Raw genomic sequence first — 21,893 nt, forward strand, 5'->3', positions numbered from 1 at the left:
TATATTACCTGGAGAGTCAAGTATTTCTACGTAAAGCAACGTGGCTAGATCTCTCAAAATGAGACCTATTAAGAGAAATCGGAAACACGATGAAGCGTCTCAAAATCGGCCGGATATAACGCAGGTTATTCATTTTAGTCCAGCAGAGCCAATTCCGGCTCCAACAACACAGCCATCTGCAGCGGGTCCATCCACGCCGCAAATCAACCCGATTTTGAGAAAGGAGAAAGGAACCTAACAAGTCAGCGAACTTCTGGCTCGGACACATCCTCTGTGCAAAGAAGAAGAAGAAAATTGAAGAAGCAAAAGAAGGCTTCTGATCAACAAACTCAGTCCATCATTCAAAATATACGGAATACGTAGGGATATTCTACTGAGATTCCTATCTCGGATACAACGGTAATCGGTGTAGCCTTCCCTAGAAACCCCAATGAATTATGGACAGTAGACCCCAATCCCAATTTGCCAATGGAATACGAAATGACATTATTTGAGGCAGAAAAACAATCAGATATTACTGAATAAAATTATTTGAATAACTTTACGAACTTTTTATTCTAGTTCAATTTTTTCAAAATATTTTACTAGCATACAACCGGTGAATACGTATTAATTTTTAGATTTTTTTTCATTACAATCTATCAAATTCTTCAACAGGGAGAAGTTTCATACATGGATATTTGTCATTCGGATATCGATTACCGTGTTTAGTTCTTAGTTAACTTTCGTCATTCTTCAAGGTAAGTTAGTTTAGTTCATTTGTCTTTTGTCATCTGATTGTCATTTCACGTTTGTTCAGTTAGTAGACATGAAATAGTCTGTTCATAACTACAAAACAATTAGTGATTTCCTCTTTCGCGAGTGAATAAAACCATAATTTTTTAAACCTCATCTTAATCTAATTTTGTTTAACCTTCAGTTTCACTCCTCTCATTTGCGCTCAAAAAACTCAGTTCCAATTCAATTTGGTCAACTGTTGTTCAAAAGTAAGCTTCAGTACAGCATCGCCTTTCGCGTCGCGAATGCTCGATTCCTTGATTGGAATTCAAATTCAATATCTCAAGTTCATCAATTGCCCAAGTAAGATGATAGTACACAATTGCGCCTCAATTGGCAAGTAACACAGTTAATAAGTACAACACAAACAAAAAAATCATTGACGCGTGTTTTGTTAATTCTAATCGGGAGGCAGTAGGATCATACTTAAATTCCAAAGTTCACTGTACTCCATCTTTTTAACTTCCGGAAAGTGACAATTTAAATAAGACATTTTTAAAAGTCAAAACGACCATAATCTTTCGAATAAAGGAATTAGATACATTAGATTGCAACTACTTAGAAAGCCACCTGTGACAATCAACAGTGAGTTTCGATTTGAAATGTTCTTTTTTTTAATTAACTTATTGTCAAAAAATTTGGATTTTAACTACCCATGATTGGACCAAATTCAGTCTTGATGGACTAACAGCAATATCAAGACTGAATTTGGTCCAATCATGGGTAGTTAAAATCCAAATTTTTAAGTTAATTAAAAAAAGAACATTTCAAATCGAAACTCACTGTTGATTGTCACAGGTGGCTTTCTAAGTAGTTGCAAACTAATGTATCTAATTCCTTTATTCGAAAGATTATGGTCGTTTTGACTTTTAAAAATGTCTTATTTAAATTGTCACTTTCCGGAAGTTAAAAAGATGGAGTACAGTGAACTTTGGAAACTAAGTATGATCCTACTGCCTCCCGATTAGAATTAACAAAACACGCGTCAATGATTTTTTTGTTTGTCTTGTACTTATTAACTGTGTTACTTGCCAATTGAGGCGCAATTGTGTACTATCAGTTTACTTGGGCAATTGCCGAACTTGAGATATTGATTTTGAATTCCAATCAAGGAATCGAGCATTCGCGACGCGAAAGGCGATGCTGTACTGAAGCTTACTTTTGAACAACAGTTGACCAAATTGAATTGGAACTGAGTTTTTTGAGCGCAAATGAGAGGAGTGAAACTGAAAGTTAAACAAAATTAGATTAAGATGAGGTTTAAAAAATTATGGTTTTATTCACTCGCGAAAGAGGAAATCACTAATTGTTTTGTAGTTATGAACAGACTATTTCCTGTCTACTAACTGAACAAACGTGAAATGACAATCAGATGACAAAAGACAAATGAACTAAACTAACTTCCCTTGAAGAATGACGAAAGTTAACTAAGAACTAAACACGGTAATCGATATCCGAATGACAATTATCCATGTATGAAACTTCCCCCTGTTGAAGAATTTGATAGATTGTAATAAAATAAAATCTAAAAATTAGTACGTATTCACCTGTTGTATGCTAGTAAAATATTTTGAAAAAATTAAACTAGAATAAAAAGTTCGTAAAGTTATTCAAATAATTTTATTCAGAAATATCTGATTGTTTTTCTGCCTCAAATAATGTCATTTCGTGTTCCATTGGCAAATTGGGATTGGGGTCTACTGTCCATAATTCAGTACTCAATTGACACTCAATTGTTCCAAAAGTTATAGATCAAGATAATTTGTTAGTTAAAAGATTAAAAATAAATGCTGCGTTTTTGATAATCATAAAGTTAGCAAAAAACGGCAAAGTTTGAATTGCAGACTCTTCTCAATGGACGTAGAAGTAGGACTAGCTCTATTTGTAGTTTACAAAGACTGTGTTAGTTGTTTGTTTTTGGGATTAATGTTTGGACGCAGTTTTTAGTTTATGGTTGATATGCTGTCACTTTTCATCATATACTTCGAAATTGATAATATCGGAAAATTAAAAGCTTCAGTGATTGTCACCTGTTTTCAAGAACAAAATAAGAAGTCATTTTTCTTGATTAAAAATTGTACATATTTTTCAAACAAACAAGCCAATTGTTGACTGTTCGAAACCTGGAACAAACCCGTAATGACCACAATAAATGAAATCAATTATACAATTATAAAACGCAATATGTTTTATTTTATGGGCTTTTATGGACCATATATGGTCCTTTTTATGGTAAGTAAAATTGGTCAATCCTCGGAAATCTGGAAAACTGGCTACTTCATTCGTTCTCTATTAGTTTCTTTTTTGTAGGATTCTTTACCTTTTGGAGTCTTGGAACATTTTGTGGTAACACAAAATAGTAACTGTACTTGTAAACAACTAGATGCCAAGGATCCAAAGATATCATGCTTCAATCTTTTAATTCATTGACGAGAAATCTCAGAAAAACAAGTACAATCTGCGAACAAGAATTGAATTCGCTCAGTACCCGGCATTCTCTCTCTCTCTCTCTCTCTCTCTCTCTCTCTCTCTCTCTTTCTCTTCGCTCTTTATTCCTTGATGCCACATTACAGTTCTTGTGGCTTTGAAAAAATGCAATTCTTGTCGGAGTTGTTTCTTTCCGCCCTCGAAGACACTTTTTGCTATCACTACGCTACATGATTAGAAAATAATGGGTAATTTTTGCACTGATAATAGTTTTTGTTGCCTAATATGAGGCAGGAATACCCATGACAATTTTTATACATCATTATAGAGATTGTAAAAATATCAACTTTGGAAATCTTAATCTGCTGTATTTTTTTAGACTCATGAATACATCCAATCAATTTCGACAGGTCAATAGTGTATACCCAATTATGTTCACAAATAGCAAACCACTTGACAATGAACGATTTATGATACTCCTCTGATTAACTTACATCAGAAACTAATTAATAATTAAATTTTGGCCGTCAACAGCTTCAGCTTATCAACTTATCGACGTCAGCAACTGAAAATAAAATCGACCAACGTCAGCAGCTCTCAAAAAGAACTACCAAAAGTGTTCACTTTGTTGAACCGACGTCAGAGAAAGTCACTTAATCTCAGTGTTTTTACGATAAATGTATAGTTAATGAACCAATCTAAATAGGTGTATGATGGCAGCAACTTGTTTTTGTATTTTAATGCGGCATTTGCAATTTCAAAGATTGCGGCTATGATTGCCAAGACCATTTTAAGGATTTCCGCTTGGCTAAGTTTTGTGTGAAAACCTCTATCTATGTGAAAGCCTAGTCTACCAAATCATTCTATTTTCTGGAAAAACTTGAAATCAGAACTGTACACTTATGAGCATATAATGCTAATAAAGCTTTTTCAAGTATATTAATTTTGATGAAATACTAATAATTTTTTATCTACGAGTTCTACGTTTGAAATTTCTGATCAAAATATCAAGAGAAAGAGCTAATTTTATAATCAGATAATTGAACAGTTTTCCACTATTTCCCGAATCACTGTAAGTAAAAAAACTATCAAAACATAAAACGCTTATAGTGAACGAGGAGGCTCGGAGGCTTGGTAATGTGCGTTTGCACATAAGGTTCCGACACCACTCATCCACTCATCCGGCTAAAATATCTACCAAATGAGGAACAGATAGAAAACCCACAAAAATTCAATTATCTTTTTTTAAAAATGCGTGTGAACAGAAAGAAGGCACATAACTCAGTTGAGTAAAAAATGACGCAATAGATTGTTCAGATCTGCCATTATTAAGACAGCATGTAAAAACAAACAACAAAATCAGCAACATAAATAACAATTATTATTTACATCCAAAAATCTATGTCCATCTTTTTTAAAGAAATATTTTAACAAGGTCAAAATAGAGTCACAAGAAAAAATGAAAATAAACAAAAGTGACTTGTATCTCACTAGGAAGATATGGAGCCACTCAATAATGAGGCTTGAAAACAATTAGACAAAAACGAACAAAAGAAAATCAATACAAAATTGGCTTATATCTTTAAAAACAATTAGTTTCAAAGAAATGAAAACGTTTGGATGGCCATTGAAAACATCCAAAATGATTATGATTTTATGCGATTCTATAAAAAGGCATTAAAACCTGTCAATTTTCAACTTTTTTGCGGTAACAAAAAGAACAACAAATAGAGACAGCAAACAAAAACTCAATTAAAACTTGCGAGAAAACGCTGTCCATGCTGTTAAGCCATCTTTTTTCAATCAAAGTATGTTTAAATGAGCTAATCTTGACCGCCAAAAAAGTGGTATGTGACCTCTCATTGACGAAAATATGTAAAAAGTGGACAAAAAAAGAGAAAAAGGGGCAAGATTAAGCAAATCTTTTGAATTGTATTTTCTAAAACCATTTTTTTTCCAAGTCATTAAAGCCATCAACTACAAGAAGAAATACTTAAATAGGCTCGTGTATTCGTTCAAAAGAATTGCTTGAGATCTTTAATTTTTCTGAATATTTCTTGTGTTTACAAAAAAAAGTCAAATACAGACAAAAATCAAAAATTAATTAACTTTTTTTTGCCAAAGCACTTATGTCAAAGCCACTAAATGCATAACACATTCTTTTAAAACTTTGGATTTTGCATACTTAAATTTTAACTGACAACAATGATGTCATATGTGACCTGTAGTTAACAAGAATGGGTATCAAAAGGACAAAAATATAGGCTCGGATATACCCCATAGAAAACAAATGAGACCTGTCGTTATCCAGAAGAACTGATACGACTAAAAAGACCAAGAAAAATGACAGTTAAAAACAAACGAAAAAACTTAATGAAATTGTCCGAGAAAGGGGTGTGCCGGAGCCGTTAATACAATAATCTATGCCTTGAAGGGCTTTTATATATACATTATTTATTTAAAAAATCAACATTTTTAAAAACCAAAACGACCATAATCTTTCGAATAAAGGAATTAGATACAATAGTTTGGAACTACTTAGGAAGCCAGCTTTGACTGTCAACTGTGAGCTTCAATTTGAAAATGTTCTTTTCTTTAATTAACATGAAAAAGATCAATTTTTTTCAAAAAAAGTGACCGACTGATTTCAATTTGGGTTTTAACTACCCAAGATTGCACCAATACCAGTCTTGATATTGCTCTTCGTCCCTTAACAACATCAATTGTTTTGAATAATATAGATCTAGATATTTTGTTAGTTAAAACATCAAAAATAAATGCTGCCTTTTTGATGATCATAAAGTTAGCAAAAACGGCAAACATTGAAGTGCAGACTACTCTCAATGGACGTGGAAGTAGGATTAGCTCTCTTCGTAGTTTACAAAGATTGTGTTAGTTGTTTTTGGTGCGTATTTTTGGCAAATTTAATCAAAGTAGACTAAGGGAGCTTATTTCGGGCAATTTTTGGTAAAAACGCAGAATTTTGAAATATTTAGCCAACATTTTTAGCCAAAAAAATTAAATCAAAATAGTCGACAACATTTTTTGTCTTTCGAAAAAAAATCAACAGTACTATTGTTTACAATTTTTTCATATTTTTAGCAAAACTGACGAAAATTAAGGCGAAAGTTCCAAAAAATGTGAATGAAAGTAACGCAAATCGGTCAAATATTCACAAAATTTTAAACCACGATAACCCGCACTAGAAACTGAAACAAAATAATCTTTTTAATGCCCTATTCTACGCTGAACGGGCATTTTAATGATACTACTCACAACTCTCTACGATGAATACATCGATCGGTCAAAATTGACCGAAAAAAACCATTAAGTACGTAGTCCCCCCTCAAGTTGGTTCGGAACAGTAATTTAGTTAAGATGAGAAAGGAAAAATGGCTTGAAAGTTTTGCATATTTTGTTTGCTTCACCAACCATTTTGCAGGTCGATTCAATAGTTGTGACACTGTTACAAGAATTCTAAAGAATATCAATCTTGGGAAAGATGCGGTTGAGGTCAATTTACATCATCCAACAAGAATCTCGGAAGAATTCAAAACAGCGATAAAGAATCTGGAAACAAAAACGGAAGAAATATATGCATCTCTTGCAAAAAAAATTTGTTCGATCCTCAAAAGATTTTAAATCGCATCGTCATTAGGGTTTGGGCTACTGTATGTCTTGGTTAATTGACTGCGATGGCAATACTGAGAACGTCTGGCATTAATTAAGAACCGCGCACCACTTCGAGACTGAAATCAGATTTATGAAGTGACTTTAGGCGAGTCAGGTAACGTTGAAGCAGAGCCAGGTTTGCTCGAAGAACAAACTTGCATGATTGAAATCTGGCACTATAAATAAGAATTTCTGTCATTGTAGAATCCGCCTCAGGACAGATTTTGGATTTTAAAACTTGCACATAAGGCAAGTGTCAGAAGGAACGTTGTACACTTACTGTTGTCAGCATCATTGATGCCTGCCCGCATGAACTGTCCTGCCGAATTCTGAATGTAATTGAGTTGAATGTAAACAAACACAACGGCACACCTTTGCTGACCAGATTGCTTGTAGTTGTTGTCACACGCCATAATGACCTGAGTAATAGCGACTGCTAACTGGTTAGTAAGAAATCTTATTTGAAAAAAAAGGATGTAGAGAGCTCTAACTTGTTCTGTTATTCAGGTAAGTGGCAACAGAACAATAAAAAACATGCCAGCACCCTAAGGGTAAAAATAAAACCTTCTCACAAATTTTTCTGTCATGCGCTGTCATATGTTTGATTTCTCTGATCTATTACAAAGATTTTTTTAAATCTTCTTTCTAAGTCATGCAACGATCATGCTAGGAATTAGGTTATTTTTTGTGAAATATGAGTTAGGTAATTTTTTGTGATATATAAATGATCCCTGTATAAATACTAAGAAAATTGGCGCAGATAGAAATCAGTATTACAAAGAGGGTGGCACAAAGAATACTTCGTCTTAGTAATTATTGAAGAATTAACAAACAAAACATTCGAATGTTTGAACTTTTAAGGTCATTTTGTTTCAAATTTATCACGAAAGTTTTGATTGCTTCATCAATATTCGACTGCAATTCATATGTATTCTTGCATGCGTCAGCTAAAACTTCAAGAAGAGAGAAAATGATAGAACTATTTTACTGGCTATGTTTTAGGAATCCAAATGTTTAATCAATTCTTTGTTGCCAAATACGTGAGAAAAGGATGATTTTTATCAGATGCGGTGACCAAGTATTCAGACCTGCTAAAAACGGTTTTGTACATATAGAACACGGAGTCTTGTAAAAAGTAGAACATTTCAACTAGTTTTGTGGGGTGATTCAAGCTTTCATGCGTTTGTTTCTCCTTGTCTGTTCTTATTTTCAGAAGTTTTCTGTGAATTATACGTACTTTCTGGGTTGCTTTGCCCATCGAATTATCAAATTAAAAAATAACGCCTTAAAAAAGAATGTTACAAGTATATTGATTGAGTTAATGACAAAAATTTTATAAAAATTTTAGTATCTGATGAATTAATCTGATAGGTGATACTGTGAATCAAATTAAAATTTTCAATTAGCTTCTATGTCCGGAAAATCAAACTTAACCGAAAGAAAACCAGCACTGACAGTGTACCGTTTAGCTTGATGCTTAAAAAGTGTTCTGATAGCTGCGCCCATATGATAGCTGCGCCCTTTCTGTAATATTGAGAGGAAAAAGTATTTACTTGGCCTGTCCAGCTACCAGAAAGTCACCTGAATAAAAAACAATTTCTCTGAGCAAAGAAACGCACGACGCTGCAAAAATTTAAAGTTATCTTGATAAAGTTTAGGGAATACATAAGATCACACGTGTAATGCTCATTTGTTTATAAGGAATAGCCTTGTTTGGCCTGTAGGAGAAACAAGTATCGCATAAAATCTTTTCAATAAGTTTGTGGACGGTTACATTCTCTTTGGGAAAATTAGACATGATGAGAGGTGACTGAAACTGCGGTTTCAATAAATCTGTTTGCATCAAAGTTTTCGATTATGAAATTTTTTATGAAATTTTTTTTTAATCAAACTAGTTAATAAACATTAACTGCCAGTAATAACCTCAAAATAGGTCGAAACTGATTGTTTCAGCACAAAAAACATATTCAAAAGCTAGTGGAAAAAATATGCACAATAAAACTGAGTCAAAATTGAATTATAGTCCTTGAAAATCCGAATAAATTACTTTCTAGCTGATACTGAGCCAAAAGCGGAGAATACCCAAGTAATCGTTTCTGTTGCAAAACATTTATTTATGGTTGTCAACAAAAAAAGAAGAGGAAAAAACAACAAAAATTTTATTTAATAATTAAGGCCTGCGTTCTCTCTCTTGACACAAAAGTGTGCTGTAAACATATTCTTTTAAAAAATTTAGACTCAAATAATTGTGGATCTATTCTGTTTCACAACCGTGTATTTTATGCCCCCAATTACCATTTTTCAGTCATAGAGCACGCTGCTATGAAAAAAATTACGTGCACCTTGGGCATAAACATTATATACCCACTAAGCTGCGCAACAGAATAGATCCAATTTTTTCTAACAAAACTATCTCGAAAAAAATTATGGTGTAAATGGTATTCCAAACTTCTTTCGCCCAACAAACCCACATAAGGGAGCTCAATCGTCCTTCAAAGTTAATTTCATTTATATTAGATATATATAAGTACATTTGGGGTATATGGATAATAAATCTCATTCTTCTGCAAAACTCGAGAACAAAATTTTTCAAGTTTAATGAAGAATAATTATTTTTATGCAAAGTTCAAAAATTTTGTTTTGAAAATTCAGGTTAGAAAAAAATTAGGCACTAAAATTCCAAGACAGCTTAAGTTGGCTCATTTACTTTCAATCATGTCATAGAGAAACACAAGAATTCATTGAAAATGTAATTTAATCATGTGTTTCGCTAAAAGTTGTGCCCTAACAGTGGCCCTCTCCTTATTCTAAGCTGTTTCTACCCAAATTAGACTAACTTTTGAATGCTTCTTGAGTGTTGACAAAAATGTCGCGTCGGGGTATTTTTCCCTCGGGCGAATAAATTCATTTTTGAATCAGCTAAAAGAAATTGGAAATACCTTCTTGGAAAAAATTCAGTAACAGGAAGACCTTGAGAAAAGAAATTGTCAACATATGTAAGAACTTAAAGGGCCTTTGCAAAATATTCAGCAAAAGAAATCTTGATCAGAAAAACAATCTCGCAACTCCAGAATCAGATCAAGAAATGTCAGGTTTTGAGGTTCAAAAGACAGCGACTTAGCAAGAAGGGAAAAAATTAAACGACTTTTGGAAAATTTTTAATAGCATATAGAAGTTGTTGACTCTGAGATCTTTCCACCACAATTTGTTTGGTTTCTCCCTCTACATTTACCATTCCCGGCTTGAGAACGGCAGTGGCGAAGTTAAGGTAATTGGATAAATAGGTTAGTTATATTGGAGCACTAACACATAAGTGTAAAGATCCGCCCATTTAAAATTCTCAAGACAGGAAATCAAGAAAGGGAAAAAATAGAATGTAGTTTATAGGTTGTTGGAAAATTTTTCAAGTGTTGTTAAAAACTGATTTTTGAGGTTTTTCCAGTGTATTCTCTTTTATACTTCCATCCCTTTTTTCCTTTCGAGCTTGAGACCAGCTGTGACAAAGATTCAAAAAATGGATTTAGGAGAAATAAAATGACCACAGTAAAAACTAGCCCCGAAAATTCTCCAACGAAACAAAAAAAACTATACCTTAGAATTTGGCAAAATGGCTAAGAAAAAAACTAATTCAAACTCAAACCTGCAAAGGTCTGCAACAATGCAAACAAACAAACAAACAAACAAAATACGAGACAAGAAAAATTAGCAAAAAAAGGGTAAAAGAAAAATGAAAAAAAAAAAATACAAAACAAAAAAAGAGCCAAACTGGAGCAAGGATTGGAGGAAGACAAATCCTATGGAAACTGAAAAGGTAAAAACAACAAAAAATCGAGAAAAAACTTCGAAAGAAAAAAAAATAGATCGAAAACAGTAAAAATAACGGAAAAGTTATATGGAAATTTTTTTTAAAAAAATAGCAAATATAAGGTGATGTTTTGCTTCTTAAATACAGGTCGAGTGCGTCGATTATAGCTTCGTAACGATCTGAATCGCGCAATCTTGGTTGTTGGAGATTATTTAGAGAGAAAAGACCAACTAAACTGAACTTGTTAAACCTGAAGCTAAATTGTTTCCTGAACGCAAAAACAAAGAAAGAGCACTATTAAAACAAATAAAGCTTTCAAATAATGCATTATAAGCGCAATAGCTATCGTTTTTTCAATCAATTGCATCAAGACTAGGGATTCATGAAGTTCAGAAAACATTTGTGAATCAGAAGTTTTTTTGGTAGTGAGACACAGCAAAGGAGCCAAAGACTTCATGTCCATCTGCCAAACAGTTTTCAAATAGCAATCGATCAAAAATTAATTCTTCACGTGATCTATTTTACCACTTTTTTAATTTGTCAAGCCAAGGCAGTAATTGGTAAATATTTTGACAGTGATCAGCTGTAAATTTGATTCGTAACACTTTTTCTCTCTGCTTCAGAACTTGTGTTGTTATGTACCAAGATTTATCAGATCTTAGCAAGTTCCACCAAGAATTGTGGCTCATCTGGGTCAAAATGTTAGCTTATAAAGATCTGGGCAAGTTTTGCTAGAGTTATCACGATCTTGCATGACATGGAAGGTGTACCAAGTTTTGTTTCACTGAGAATATACATATATTGAGATGGTCTATTTAACCTATGTTTTTGTATAAGAAATATTTCGGCGTACCAATTTAATTCATCTTAAAATAGGTTTTCAGATTTGCCATAGCTTATTTCTCATCGTTTCATTATTGACTTGACCAGCACGAACTAAAACTACTCATAAAGTTGCACACAGTGTTCAGAACTAGTGATTGCAAATTTGGCACCTTTTGAATCTAGTAATGTTAAAATGGGCAACGGAAGCAGTTTATTCTGATCAAATTATTATAATCATATCATATAATGAGCAGTTGAGTATCGCCCACCAGCCGGAGATTGCAGACCCAAGCGAGCTCTGAGCTGGCCATTTTACGCCTTTGCCCTCTGATCACATGATTTTTAAGACTTATCTCCACTGATATGACCTTTCCAGATCATCATTAAAAATTCTGCTCTTATGCGAGGTTTGCTCTTTAAGTACAAAATAGAGACAAAGATAATGGAGTTAAATGGAAGGAGTTTAGATTTGAACGCTGACATATTTTTGCTGTATTTTTCTTGTTCTAAGTACGACATAACTTTAACTGATAATTTATCTTTGATAAATGTTGACATACACTGCAAGATTGTATACTACTATGTCAACTTGCTAATTGAGTGTTCTTTTTCTAAATGCAAAAGATACAAAAAAAGAGAAAGGATCTTTAATAAAAAATACCCAATTTGTTGGATGAAAAAAATTTAATTGAAGAAATACCTGAAAAGTGTTGGTGTTACTCGGATCATTGACAAGGTCACCAACATTGATCCATGAAGCTACAATTCCAAAGAACGTGACAAAATCAGAATCCCCAATTCGTGTATTTGTGTCCTCAAAGTCCTCCTCCCTCAAATTCCGCACAAAAGCCCCAAATACCAGTGACCCGGATTGCCGTTTTTGTCGTTTTGCCACAGCCGGAAAATTATTGTTGATCAGAGCCCCGGCAACCATGAATCCACCGGTATTATTGAAGTCCGAGGGATCCGTTGGAACATTATCAGAGGAATCGCAGGGTGACGACAAAAACCCATCATTGCAGACGCAGTAAGAATTAATCTGTTCTCCCTGGACGTTCATTTGGCTTGACAAGCCTTGTTGTGGTGAGCAGGCTCCATTCTCAGGTGGTACTTCAACATCACCGTTCTCTTCACCAACTGCTAAGCCAACATTTTCAATTGCTTTTACAGTGGCTGTAGAAGTTATAACAGTTGTTATTGTAGAATATAAAGATGTAGTTGCCGGCGAAGTCAAAATTGTATCTGAGCTCGAAGTCGTTCCTCTCGAAGAGGTAGTCGCATCTCCTGTAGTTGACATACTGGAAGTGGTGGCACCCTGTGTCGTCGAACTGGAGATATTCGACACAGTTGTTGAATCCGCAGTATTTGAAATTGATGAAGTGGACGAATTCAATTGACTAGAAGCTGAAGATGAGGGAGTTGATGAAGCAATTGGAGTAGAAGTAGTGGAAGTTGACAGAGTCTTCGGACTAAAAGTGTTCGAAGTTGACAAAGTCATTGAACTAGAAGTCGGAGAAGTTGACGAATTTGTTGGACTAAGATTAATCGAAGTTGAGGAAGTTGACGAACTTGTTCGACTCGGAGTAATCGACGAGGACGAACTTGTTGAACTTGTTGCACGAGGAGTAATCGAAGTCGAGGAAGTTGACAAACTTGTTGGTTTAGAAGTAATGGAAGTCGAGGAAGTTGACGAACTTGTTGGACCAGAAAAAATCGAAGTTGAGGAAGTTGACGAAATTGTTGGACTACTAGGAGTAATCGAAGTCGAGGAGGTTGACGAACTTGTTGGACTAGGAGTAACTGAAAATGAGGAAGTTGACGAACTTGTTGGACTCGGAGTAATCGACATCGACGAACTTGTTGAACTTGTTGGACCAGAAGTAATCGAAGTTGAGGAAGTTGACGAACTTGTTGGACTACTAGGAGTAATCGAAGTTGAGGAGGTTGGCGATCTTGTTGGACTAGGAGTAATTGAAGATGAGGAAATAGACGAACTTGTTGGATTAGGAGTATTCGAAGTCGAGGAAATTGATGAACTTGTTTGACTAGGAGTAATCGAAGTCGAGGAAGTTGACGAACTTGTTGGATTAGGAGTAATCGAATTCGAGGAAGTTGACGAACTTGTTGGACTGGGAGTAAATGAAGTCGAGGAAGTTGACGAACTTGTTGGTTTGGAAGTCGAGGAAGTTGACGAACTTGTTGGACTTGGAGTTATCGAAGTTGAGGAAGTTAACGAACTTGTTGGACTAGGAGTAATCAAAGTCGACGAACTTGTTGAACTTGTTGGACGAGGAGTAATCGAAGTCGAGGAAGTTGACGAACTTGTTGGACCAGAAGTAATCGAAGTTGAGGAAGTTGACGAATTTGTTGGACTACTAGGAGTAATCGAAGTCGAGGAGGTTGGCGATCTTGTTGGACTAGGAGTAATTGAAGATGAAGAAGTTGACGAACTTGTTGGACTGGGAGTAATCGAAGTCGAGGAAGTTGACGAACTTGTTGGACTAGGAGTAATCGAAGTCGAGGAAGTTGACGAACTTGTTGGACTGGGAGTAAATGAAGTCGAGGAAGTTGACGAACTTGTTGGTTTGGAAGTCGAGGAAGTTGACGAACTTGTTGGACTTGGAGTTATCGAAGTTGAGGAAGTTAACGAACTTGTTGGACTAGAAGTAATCGAAGTCGAGGAAGTTGACAAACTTGTTGTATAAGAGGTAGCCGAAGTCGAGGAAGTTGACGAACTTGTTGGACTAGAGGTAATCGAACTGGAAGAAGTTGACGAACTTGTTAGACTAGGAGTAATCGAAGTCGAGGATGTTGACGAACTTGTTGAACTGGGAGTAAGCGAAGTCGAGGAAGTTGACAAACTTGTTGGTTTAGAAGTAATGGAAGTCGAGGAAGTTGACGAACTTGTTGGACTAGGAGTAATCGAAGTTGAGGAAGTTGACGAACTTGTTGGACCGGAAGTAGTCGAAGTCAGGGAAGTTGAGGAGTTTGTTGGACTAGAAGTAATCGAAGTCGAGGAAGTCAACGAATTAGTTGGACTAGAAGTTGAAGAAATTGTCGAAGTAATTGAAGTTGATGCAGTTGAGGTCGATGTTTTTGAAGTTGTATTTAATGGTGACGTAGTGTTTTGTGATGACATTGTTGAAGAAGTTGATGATGTTGCTGGTGAAGTGGTTGTAGGACATGTTTCTTGCTGGCCCTGTATAATGTCATCTGATCCGCCCTGATTTAGTTCATACAAATGTTGACCAATTGACATAATGTTGAAACTCGTTGTCCAGAGTGAAGTTACATTTGGTGTACCAGATTTAGGTAGCTCCCATTTGCCTAAAAAGTTATTTACTGTAAACGATCAGATATTTGTGTAGCTTCGTTTTTCGTCAGTTAATTTTTCGATGTAAAAAACTGTTTGAAAAGTTAACGGCATCGGTAAAAAACATTGGAGTTAGAAGAAGGCGGTTCGTTGATTGGAGAAATACAAGCTGACAACCAACAAAATCTCACACTGAAAATATATTTGACTCGCTCAGCGAGAAAACTGTTCGTTTTTTAATTCATGTCACCCAATGAGAGAGATTTTTGTCTTTTTCTCCTTGAGTGTATTTTTGCACCCAATAGGCGGGAAGGTAAAAATGGGGAAATTTATTACATCAATTATAAATAGAACTTAATTATGCACACAAAAAGTTCAGATATCATTGACTAATGCATGCTGGTTACGAATTGAGTTGATGCTATTTCTTATTTTAAAAATTTAGGCAACCTCTGCTTCAGCAATCCCAATCAATTTAGAAAGAATTGATCACTAAGATCTCGCTTAGGTTATAAGGTGAGTAATCAAAAGGAGGAACCTGTTAACGATATATTTAATAGGGTCGTTTCCTTTTCACAATATTTTTAATGCTAGATTTTATTTTAAAATCGTTAAGTTTTTTTGTTCAGGACATTTCTGAATTTTTTGCAACTCCGAGTTGTTTATCAGCTTTTTTTCTCACCCATTGCATGTAAGCATCCCTATTAAATCAAAAAGTCCACTTTGTTCATCTCAAGCGACCAGTTAAATCTACGAAAAATAACGTCATTGAAGTGTCTGAGGACTTATGTATAGCAATGTTTTCTATGTTCGGAGGGATTAATTATTTCGAATTCCAATTTTACATAAGAACTGCTTAGTTTTCTGTGGAATATCTTAAGAAAAAATTACCATCAAAGAAGCACAGGAAACTGTGCATTTTTGGTAAATTTAACAAACACAAACAGTTTATTAAAAATCCTCTAGCAAAATCTTTTGAAATCAAAACTGCCTGTTAATAGATTCACACGCCAATAATTGAGAGTTCAATCCCCTGCCTCCGTGAAGCTGTCTGTGTAAGGATGAGCTCATAGTTAACCTTAGCTTCAGATTGACCATAGCCTGACCAATGTTGGCTGCAATAATGTTACCACGTGAAAGTCTCAGACGCAAAAAAAGTGGCCACAGTCACCAAAAAAGAGCATTCATGCTCACCAAATGAACAGTTTCAGATGTGGGGAATAAATGAAAAAGGACAGCTGAGAACAGGCTACTGTTTCTACACTGCAGACTGAAAGCCTAATGCTGCTCCGCTGCGATTTCGCAGAAACACATTTATTTATAGATTTAATAGATCTTAAGCTTGAGAACATTTTCCCTTCATAAAGTTGTCAGATTTTTTGTGTCAACGAATGGAGTCTTTTTCATTGGAAAACTGGAAATTTTGTAGCCTATATCAAAATCTGGCAAGATTTTTGTTTTGCACGATGTTAAGAGATTGTGCCCAAACTAACAATAACCAATTTTGGTTCCTTTTACATCGAGGGAAAATTTGTGAAAAAAGTAGAATTATTGGATCAGCGTGAAATATATATTTTTTAAATTTCACCTTCCGAGTCAGAGTGTATTACTTACATCCGTTTGGTATGTTGATTCCAGCCCGTAGGAAATAACTTCCAGAAGAATCCACAACTTTTGGCGTCAGGGAACTATCATACTCGAAAATGATGTTACATGTCGTTGCAACCTGTCCAGTTAAATTACAGCCAACAAAAATCGAGACATTGTTTGTCAAGGGAATGGGTATTCCTGGAATTATAGTGTTATCCACATACTCGTTAATCCACTGAACAGTGAAAGCCCAGTCAAAGTCTCGACCTTCAAAGTACTGCGCAGTGGCTGACGCATTGATGTACGCGAAAGTAGTAGCGGTTGAGATAGCATCGGTTGTGTCCAATATCATTCCACCAATCACAGCCGAGTTTTGAACGGTGTCAAAATCAGGCGGTGTCGTTATTGTTTCGGGTGTTTGTTGACCGAGAGATATGTAACCATTTTGGCACAGGTAGAAACTAAAAATAAGGCAGGGTTAATATTTTTCACCTTTTTTCACCTTTCACCTTTTCACCTTTCACGGCTTAGTAGGGTACACAAACTATCATCAGTAATTTTGTTTACACATGGCGCTAGAACCAAAATTTTTTTTGAAGGTGAGCAACAATTATTTTTTTTTTGTTTCAGGCAACAGTTCATCCCCTGTCGGAGTTGGTTTCTTCACGCCTTGTTATCGACATCGATAATCTTCATACATTGGCGCTTAGCATTTACCGCAAAAATGTCAAAATCAGTGTAAACATAAAAATATTGGGATCTTTTCCGTTTGTGTCCCCCCCCCCCCCTCCCCACCCAGTACGCTATGCGCCCTATAGTAATCATCATGTAAAAATATGGCACGTGCGTCTGGGGGGTGCAAATATTATGCGCCAACTAAGCTGGGGGGCACAAACGGAAAAAATCCAAATATTGGTTCACAACACAAGATTTGGAACCAAAAAAGGGCACGTGGAAACGATGAAATAGAAGTAATCGACTAAGGTTTTTTTTGGTTTTTTTGAGAAACATCACCAAAGGACAGACCGCGAAAAAGGCAAGTTGATGACTCCGACCTCCCAGGATCCCAACAACATTGTCACGCCTGTTTAAACTCAACCTCAAATAATGGCAGCAAACAGTATAGATCCAAAAATTCTATTATAAAGCGGAAAACTTTATTTTTTATACATCTACAGAAGCGGGCGGGGTCGTTAGAGTTTTTGAATTTTCAGCCAAAGTATCTAGCAAAAGATTGATGTAATGCACAACTTAATGCTTGGAGAGAGTAAGAGTATTCATAGTCGATTTTGAACTAAATACCTGTCAGCCGAAACTGTGCCGACTTTGAACGTCGCTGTCAAGCTAATCGCGTTGGAAGAGCATGGGGTATTTCCTGTATAAGTTTCCGCAATATTTCCATAAAAATCACAATCTGCAAGATTTATCAAAAGGTTCAAAACAATAAACAGCACTTTCAACATCTTATCTACTTCTTAACTTGGCCGGTCAACAACAACAACTGTTTACCAAAAAAGTGAGTCAATTATTTTTTGGTCCCGTAAATTAATTATCGCTTCAAAATATCACAAGAATGGTGAATGAAAGTGGTGATTTAAATGCTGTTACTGACCATAAAAGACATTAGCGTGGTTTCTTCAATAAAAGAAAAGATGCCTTTTTATTTATTTTAATTAACGAATTAACTTTCAAGGATCCGAATCGAAAACTTCAAACAAATATAATTAATATAATCAAAACAATGTGTTTGTGTTGGAGCCAAATGTACTATGAACGTTGATATCGACCACAAATTTTAATGAAAGCATTTTTTTCAATTTATCGCATTTATGTGTTGGTTACGTGACTAGTCTGATGAAGTAAGTCACTAAGAAAATCCGGCAAAAGAAAGAACTGCGGAAGCCAGAATTTCGAAGTAATTTTGCTGAAGTATCTGGCACTGTCAAGATCTGGTATTTAATATTTTGCAAGCTTAGTGCGTGTTTCCACAGCAGAGAGTCAAGTCTATAAAGGGAAAATCTTAATACCGATCTGAAATTTGCTGATAATTGGTCTTCAACTAGGCAAACGAATGATGTCGTGACCCATTCTGGTATCAAAAAAGAACAAAAACAATGATTATGCAAAATGTTTGGGATCAAATTTCACTGGATCAATATAGGGCAAAGAGGCAAAAATTACCCTCACCCCCACAACCAACCCGTGAAATTGTAAAATTGTTGGCAAATTTTTCAACGATGGGAAGTATTTTTCCAAAAATTGTTGGCAAATTTTTCAATGATGGGAATAGTCGATTTTGAACTTAGTTGGCAAATTTTTCAATGATAGGAATAGTCGATTTTGATGGGAATAGTCGATTTTGAACTTCAATGATGGGAATAGTCGATTTTGAACACAAAAGCGCAATATCTCACAAAAGCGCAAACTCTCGTTTCGAACAGTTGACCTTGCTTTATTCATGTGTTTTTAAAGAAGAAAAAAGACAATTTGAAACAGAATTTTAGCTTTTCTTTATCTCGTTCTTAATTCTTATAACTTTTATCTGATACTTTTAACAACTTTAATAGATCTTAATTATCAACATGATGAACCAAGAGGAGTTCAATTCGCATAATAAAAATGAACTATACCGAATTTATGTAGATTTATTTAAAAAAGTTGAAGAAAAACACTCAATTATCAAAAAGTTTGTTATTTCAGCAAGTCAATTTGTGCTAAAAAAGCAGTCAAATGACGATCCAAAGGAATCAGGTAAAATCTCGAACCAATATAATCCCCCCATCATTCAAGAGGTTCGTGTAAGACGTTTTGAGCCAAAAGAGGTTCCCACAAAAACACAAAATCCTGTTATTGGAAGCAGTTTGGTGAAAAATTTGGTCGGGGATAGTACTATACCAGAAGATATCTGCGTACATGATTATCGAGGCTCAACAACCTGTGGAAAAATTGAAGTTGTTAAACAATTGCCCAAAACAGTGATCAAAACAGTTCTCATTCAGGACGGGACGAATTCAATTCTGAAAGAAAAACAAAAAACATTGACGAGTTGTTTGAGAAATATACAGATTTGGTTGATTTAACAAGAAACACGCTATCTCCTGAGAATATTGTACTTATGCAAGTGCCACCAATTTGTAATCTGCCAAAAAACGAACATATTAATGAGCGCATAAAACTTTTTAATGATAAAATAAATGCATTAGCAGGTGATAAAAATTATAAAGTTGCAAATGTGTACGACCTCATGAAAACCATGCCAAGCTATGATAGTTTGTATTGTGATGATTTGCATTTCCATTACAAACAAGGTGTCCCTTTTTTAAAAAATTGCGTGCTTTTTCAATTGCTTCCCACATCCAATAATTTAATAGCTCTGAATAACAACCAACGTAATCCAAACCAATACCCAAAATACCGCAATTACTGGAGACAGAGTTACAATTATATGAGAGGTCAATACTAGTTGAGATAATTGTTTTGCTGAATATTCTTTGTTTCATTTGTCTTCTCTTTTTTATTGTTTGAAAATGAAGCTTCAGTTCCACTTGTCTAATAATAATGCGTATCCAAAAAAGAAGATCATTTTTACCTGCCTCTTAAGGATTTTTCTTTACTCCTTGGTTGTCATTAGATTTCTTTTGTTCTTGTCAGGTGACGTAGAATTAAACCCAGGGCCACCTCTCAATTACACGCAATTTACCACCTTATTGAAAAAATACTACGATCAAGTAAAGTTTCTACATCAAAATTGTCAAAGCGTGCCTGGAAAAAGGTTGCTCTTTAAGAATTTTCTATCTGACCTAGGTGACAATTGTATTTCGGGCTTCTCAGAAACGTGGTTGAAATCAGTTAACGATATTCCGTTTTAGTCGATACACTCAGAATACTTAGTTTCCTTCAGATGCGACCGGCGTACTGATCTTCAAGAGAAAAATAAAGGCGGTGGTATTCTTTTGTTCGTTCCGAAAAAATTTCATCCAAAATCACGAAATGATCTAGAGACAATGTCAAAAGACCATTTTGAAAGTGTTTGGGTAGAGTGTAAAATAAATAAAAAGCCCGCGTTGATAAATTTGGCTTACTGTCCAAAAAAAACAACTAATAAATTTGTGTTTGGAAGAGCTAGCCCTGGGTTTAGATAGAGCAGCGACTGAAAATAAAAAAATTTTTCTACTAGGTGGCTACTAACTTAATTACTTTAATTGCAATGAAAGAAATCTCCTAGAAACTCTGATCTTGCCGTACGGTTTACTGAATTCAAATAAAATTTTAGCAACAAGAGAAACATCAAGAACAAAGTCGCTAATAGACTATGTTATATGCGAAAATTTTTTTAGTTCCCAGACACTAGACTCGATTCTAAAAAGTGATCACTTAGCCACGCTTACTTTAATTGGTGAAACCGCTAAAAATAAAAAAGAAGCTATCAAAAAATTGTGTTTGATAAAACAAACTACTCTAAAAATGCTTTTTCCCTAGATGTTGGAAAGATAAATTGGAGAGCATTTTATTTATCAGAAAATCCTGAAATCATGTATAAAAACTTTTGCTCGTCATTGGAAACGGTAATTAAGAAGCATGCTCCACAAAAGACCGTCTTCATACGCCATGACAAGCCTAAACTAACGCTACAACAACAATGGATATCAAAAAACACAGTAAAAAAGATTGCAAAGACATCAAATAATAACAACAAAAATGTTTGAAGCAGGAAAATGAAAAACATCTGCTAGATGTGTTTCAAAACTTAAAAAGTGCAAAAGAATGGAATTTTATCAACGAAATCAGAAACTGTGAAAAAACACAGACAGAAATACCAAAACTCAAAAACAGTTTTGGAACGGTTTTGACCAATGGAAATAATATTGCCAATCTTCTCAACTATAAATTTTCAGCGTTAGGTGAATACTTTGGTAAAAAAGAACAGTATCAATTTTGTAATAATCCGGCACGCCACAGTAACAAGCTTATATTCAGGTATACGACAACCAAGGAGATATTTGATATACTCAACAATTTAAATGTTAAAAAATGCTGCGTCCATCACTCATTCCAGCTTGGGCTTTAAAAGATGCAAGAGAACACATAGCTGAACCTCTCTGTTTTTTGTTTAACCAATTCTTAACTGAACAACGCTTTCCTGACCACCTTAAGCGTGCCCACGGGTTGCCTCTTTTCAAGAAAGATGATACTGAAGATCCGATAAATTATTGACCAATTTCGCTTACTGGAGCTCCAGCTAAAATTTTTGAAATCTTTCTTCAAGATCAAATATTAACTTATTTAGAGAAAAATAAGTTGCTTCCAACAACACAGTTTTTGATACAGAAAAAAAGTGTCAACTACAGATGCTCTTTTATATTGCACTGAAAAAATCAGATATGATCTCAATAAAAAAAAACATCGTCACAGGAGCTTTTTTAGACCTATCTAAAGCTTTTGATTCGATATCACATCCTACTCTTCTGCACAAAACTAAAATTT

At 34.9% G+C, this 21,893-nt stretch overlaps 1 protein-coding gene across 2 annotated transcripts in view; it reads right to left on the bottom strand.

The window, feature by feature from the left end:
* Window positions 1-17,997, bottom strand: part of LOC142344542 (uncharacterized) — a 52,064-nt gene extending 34,067 nt beyond the window's left edge. For both annotated transcript variants that reach the window (XM_075396303.1, XM_075396304.1), the window contains exons 1-4: window positions 17,712-17,997; window positions 16,434-16,870; window positions 12,207-14,833; window positions 7,157-7,295 (exon numbers count right to left, since the gene is read on the bottom strand). In XM_075396303.1, coding sequence (XP_075252418.1) covers window positions 7,157-7,295; window positions 12,207-14,833; window positions 16,434-16,870; window positions 17,712-17,872 — 3,364 coding nt within the window. In that variant the 5' untranslated portion in view covers window positions 17,873-17,997. The remainder of the gene's footprint in view (window positions 1-7,156; window positions 7,296-12,206; window positions 14,834-16,433; window positions 16,871-17,711) is intronic.
* Between the last annotated feature and the right edge of the window lie 3,896 nt (window positions 17,998-21,893).

Source organism: Convolutriloba macropyga, chromosome 8 (assembly GCF_964194025.1).
Source record: "Convolutriloba macropyga chromosome 8, txConMacr16.3, whole genome shotgun sequence".
Taxonomy (NCBI): domain Eukaryota; kingdom Metazoa; phylum Xenacoelomorpha; order Acoela; family Convolutidae; genus Convolutriloba; species Convolutriloba macropyga.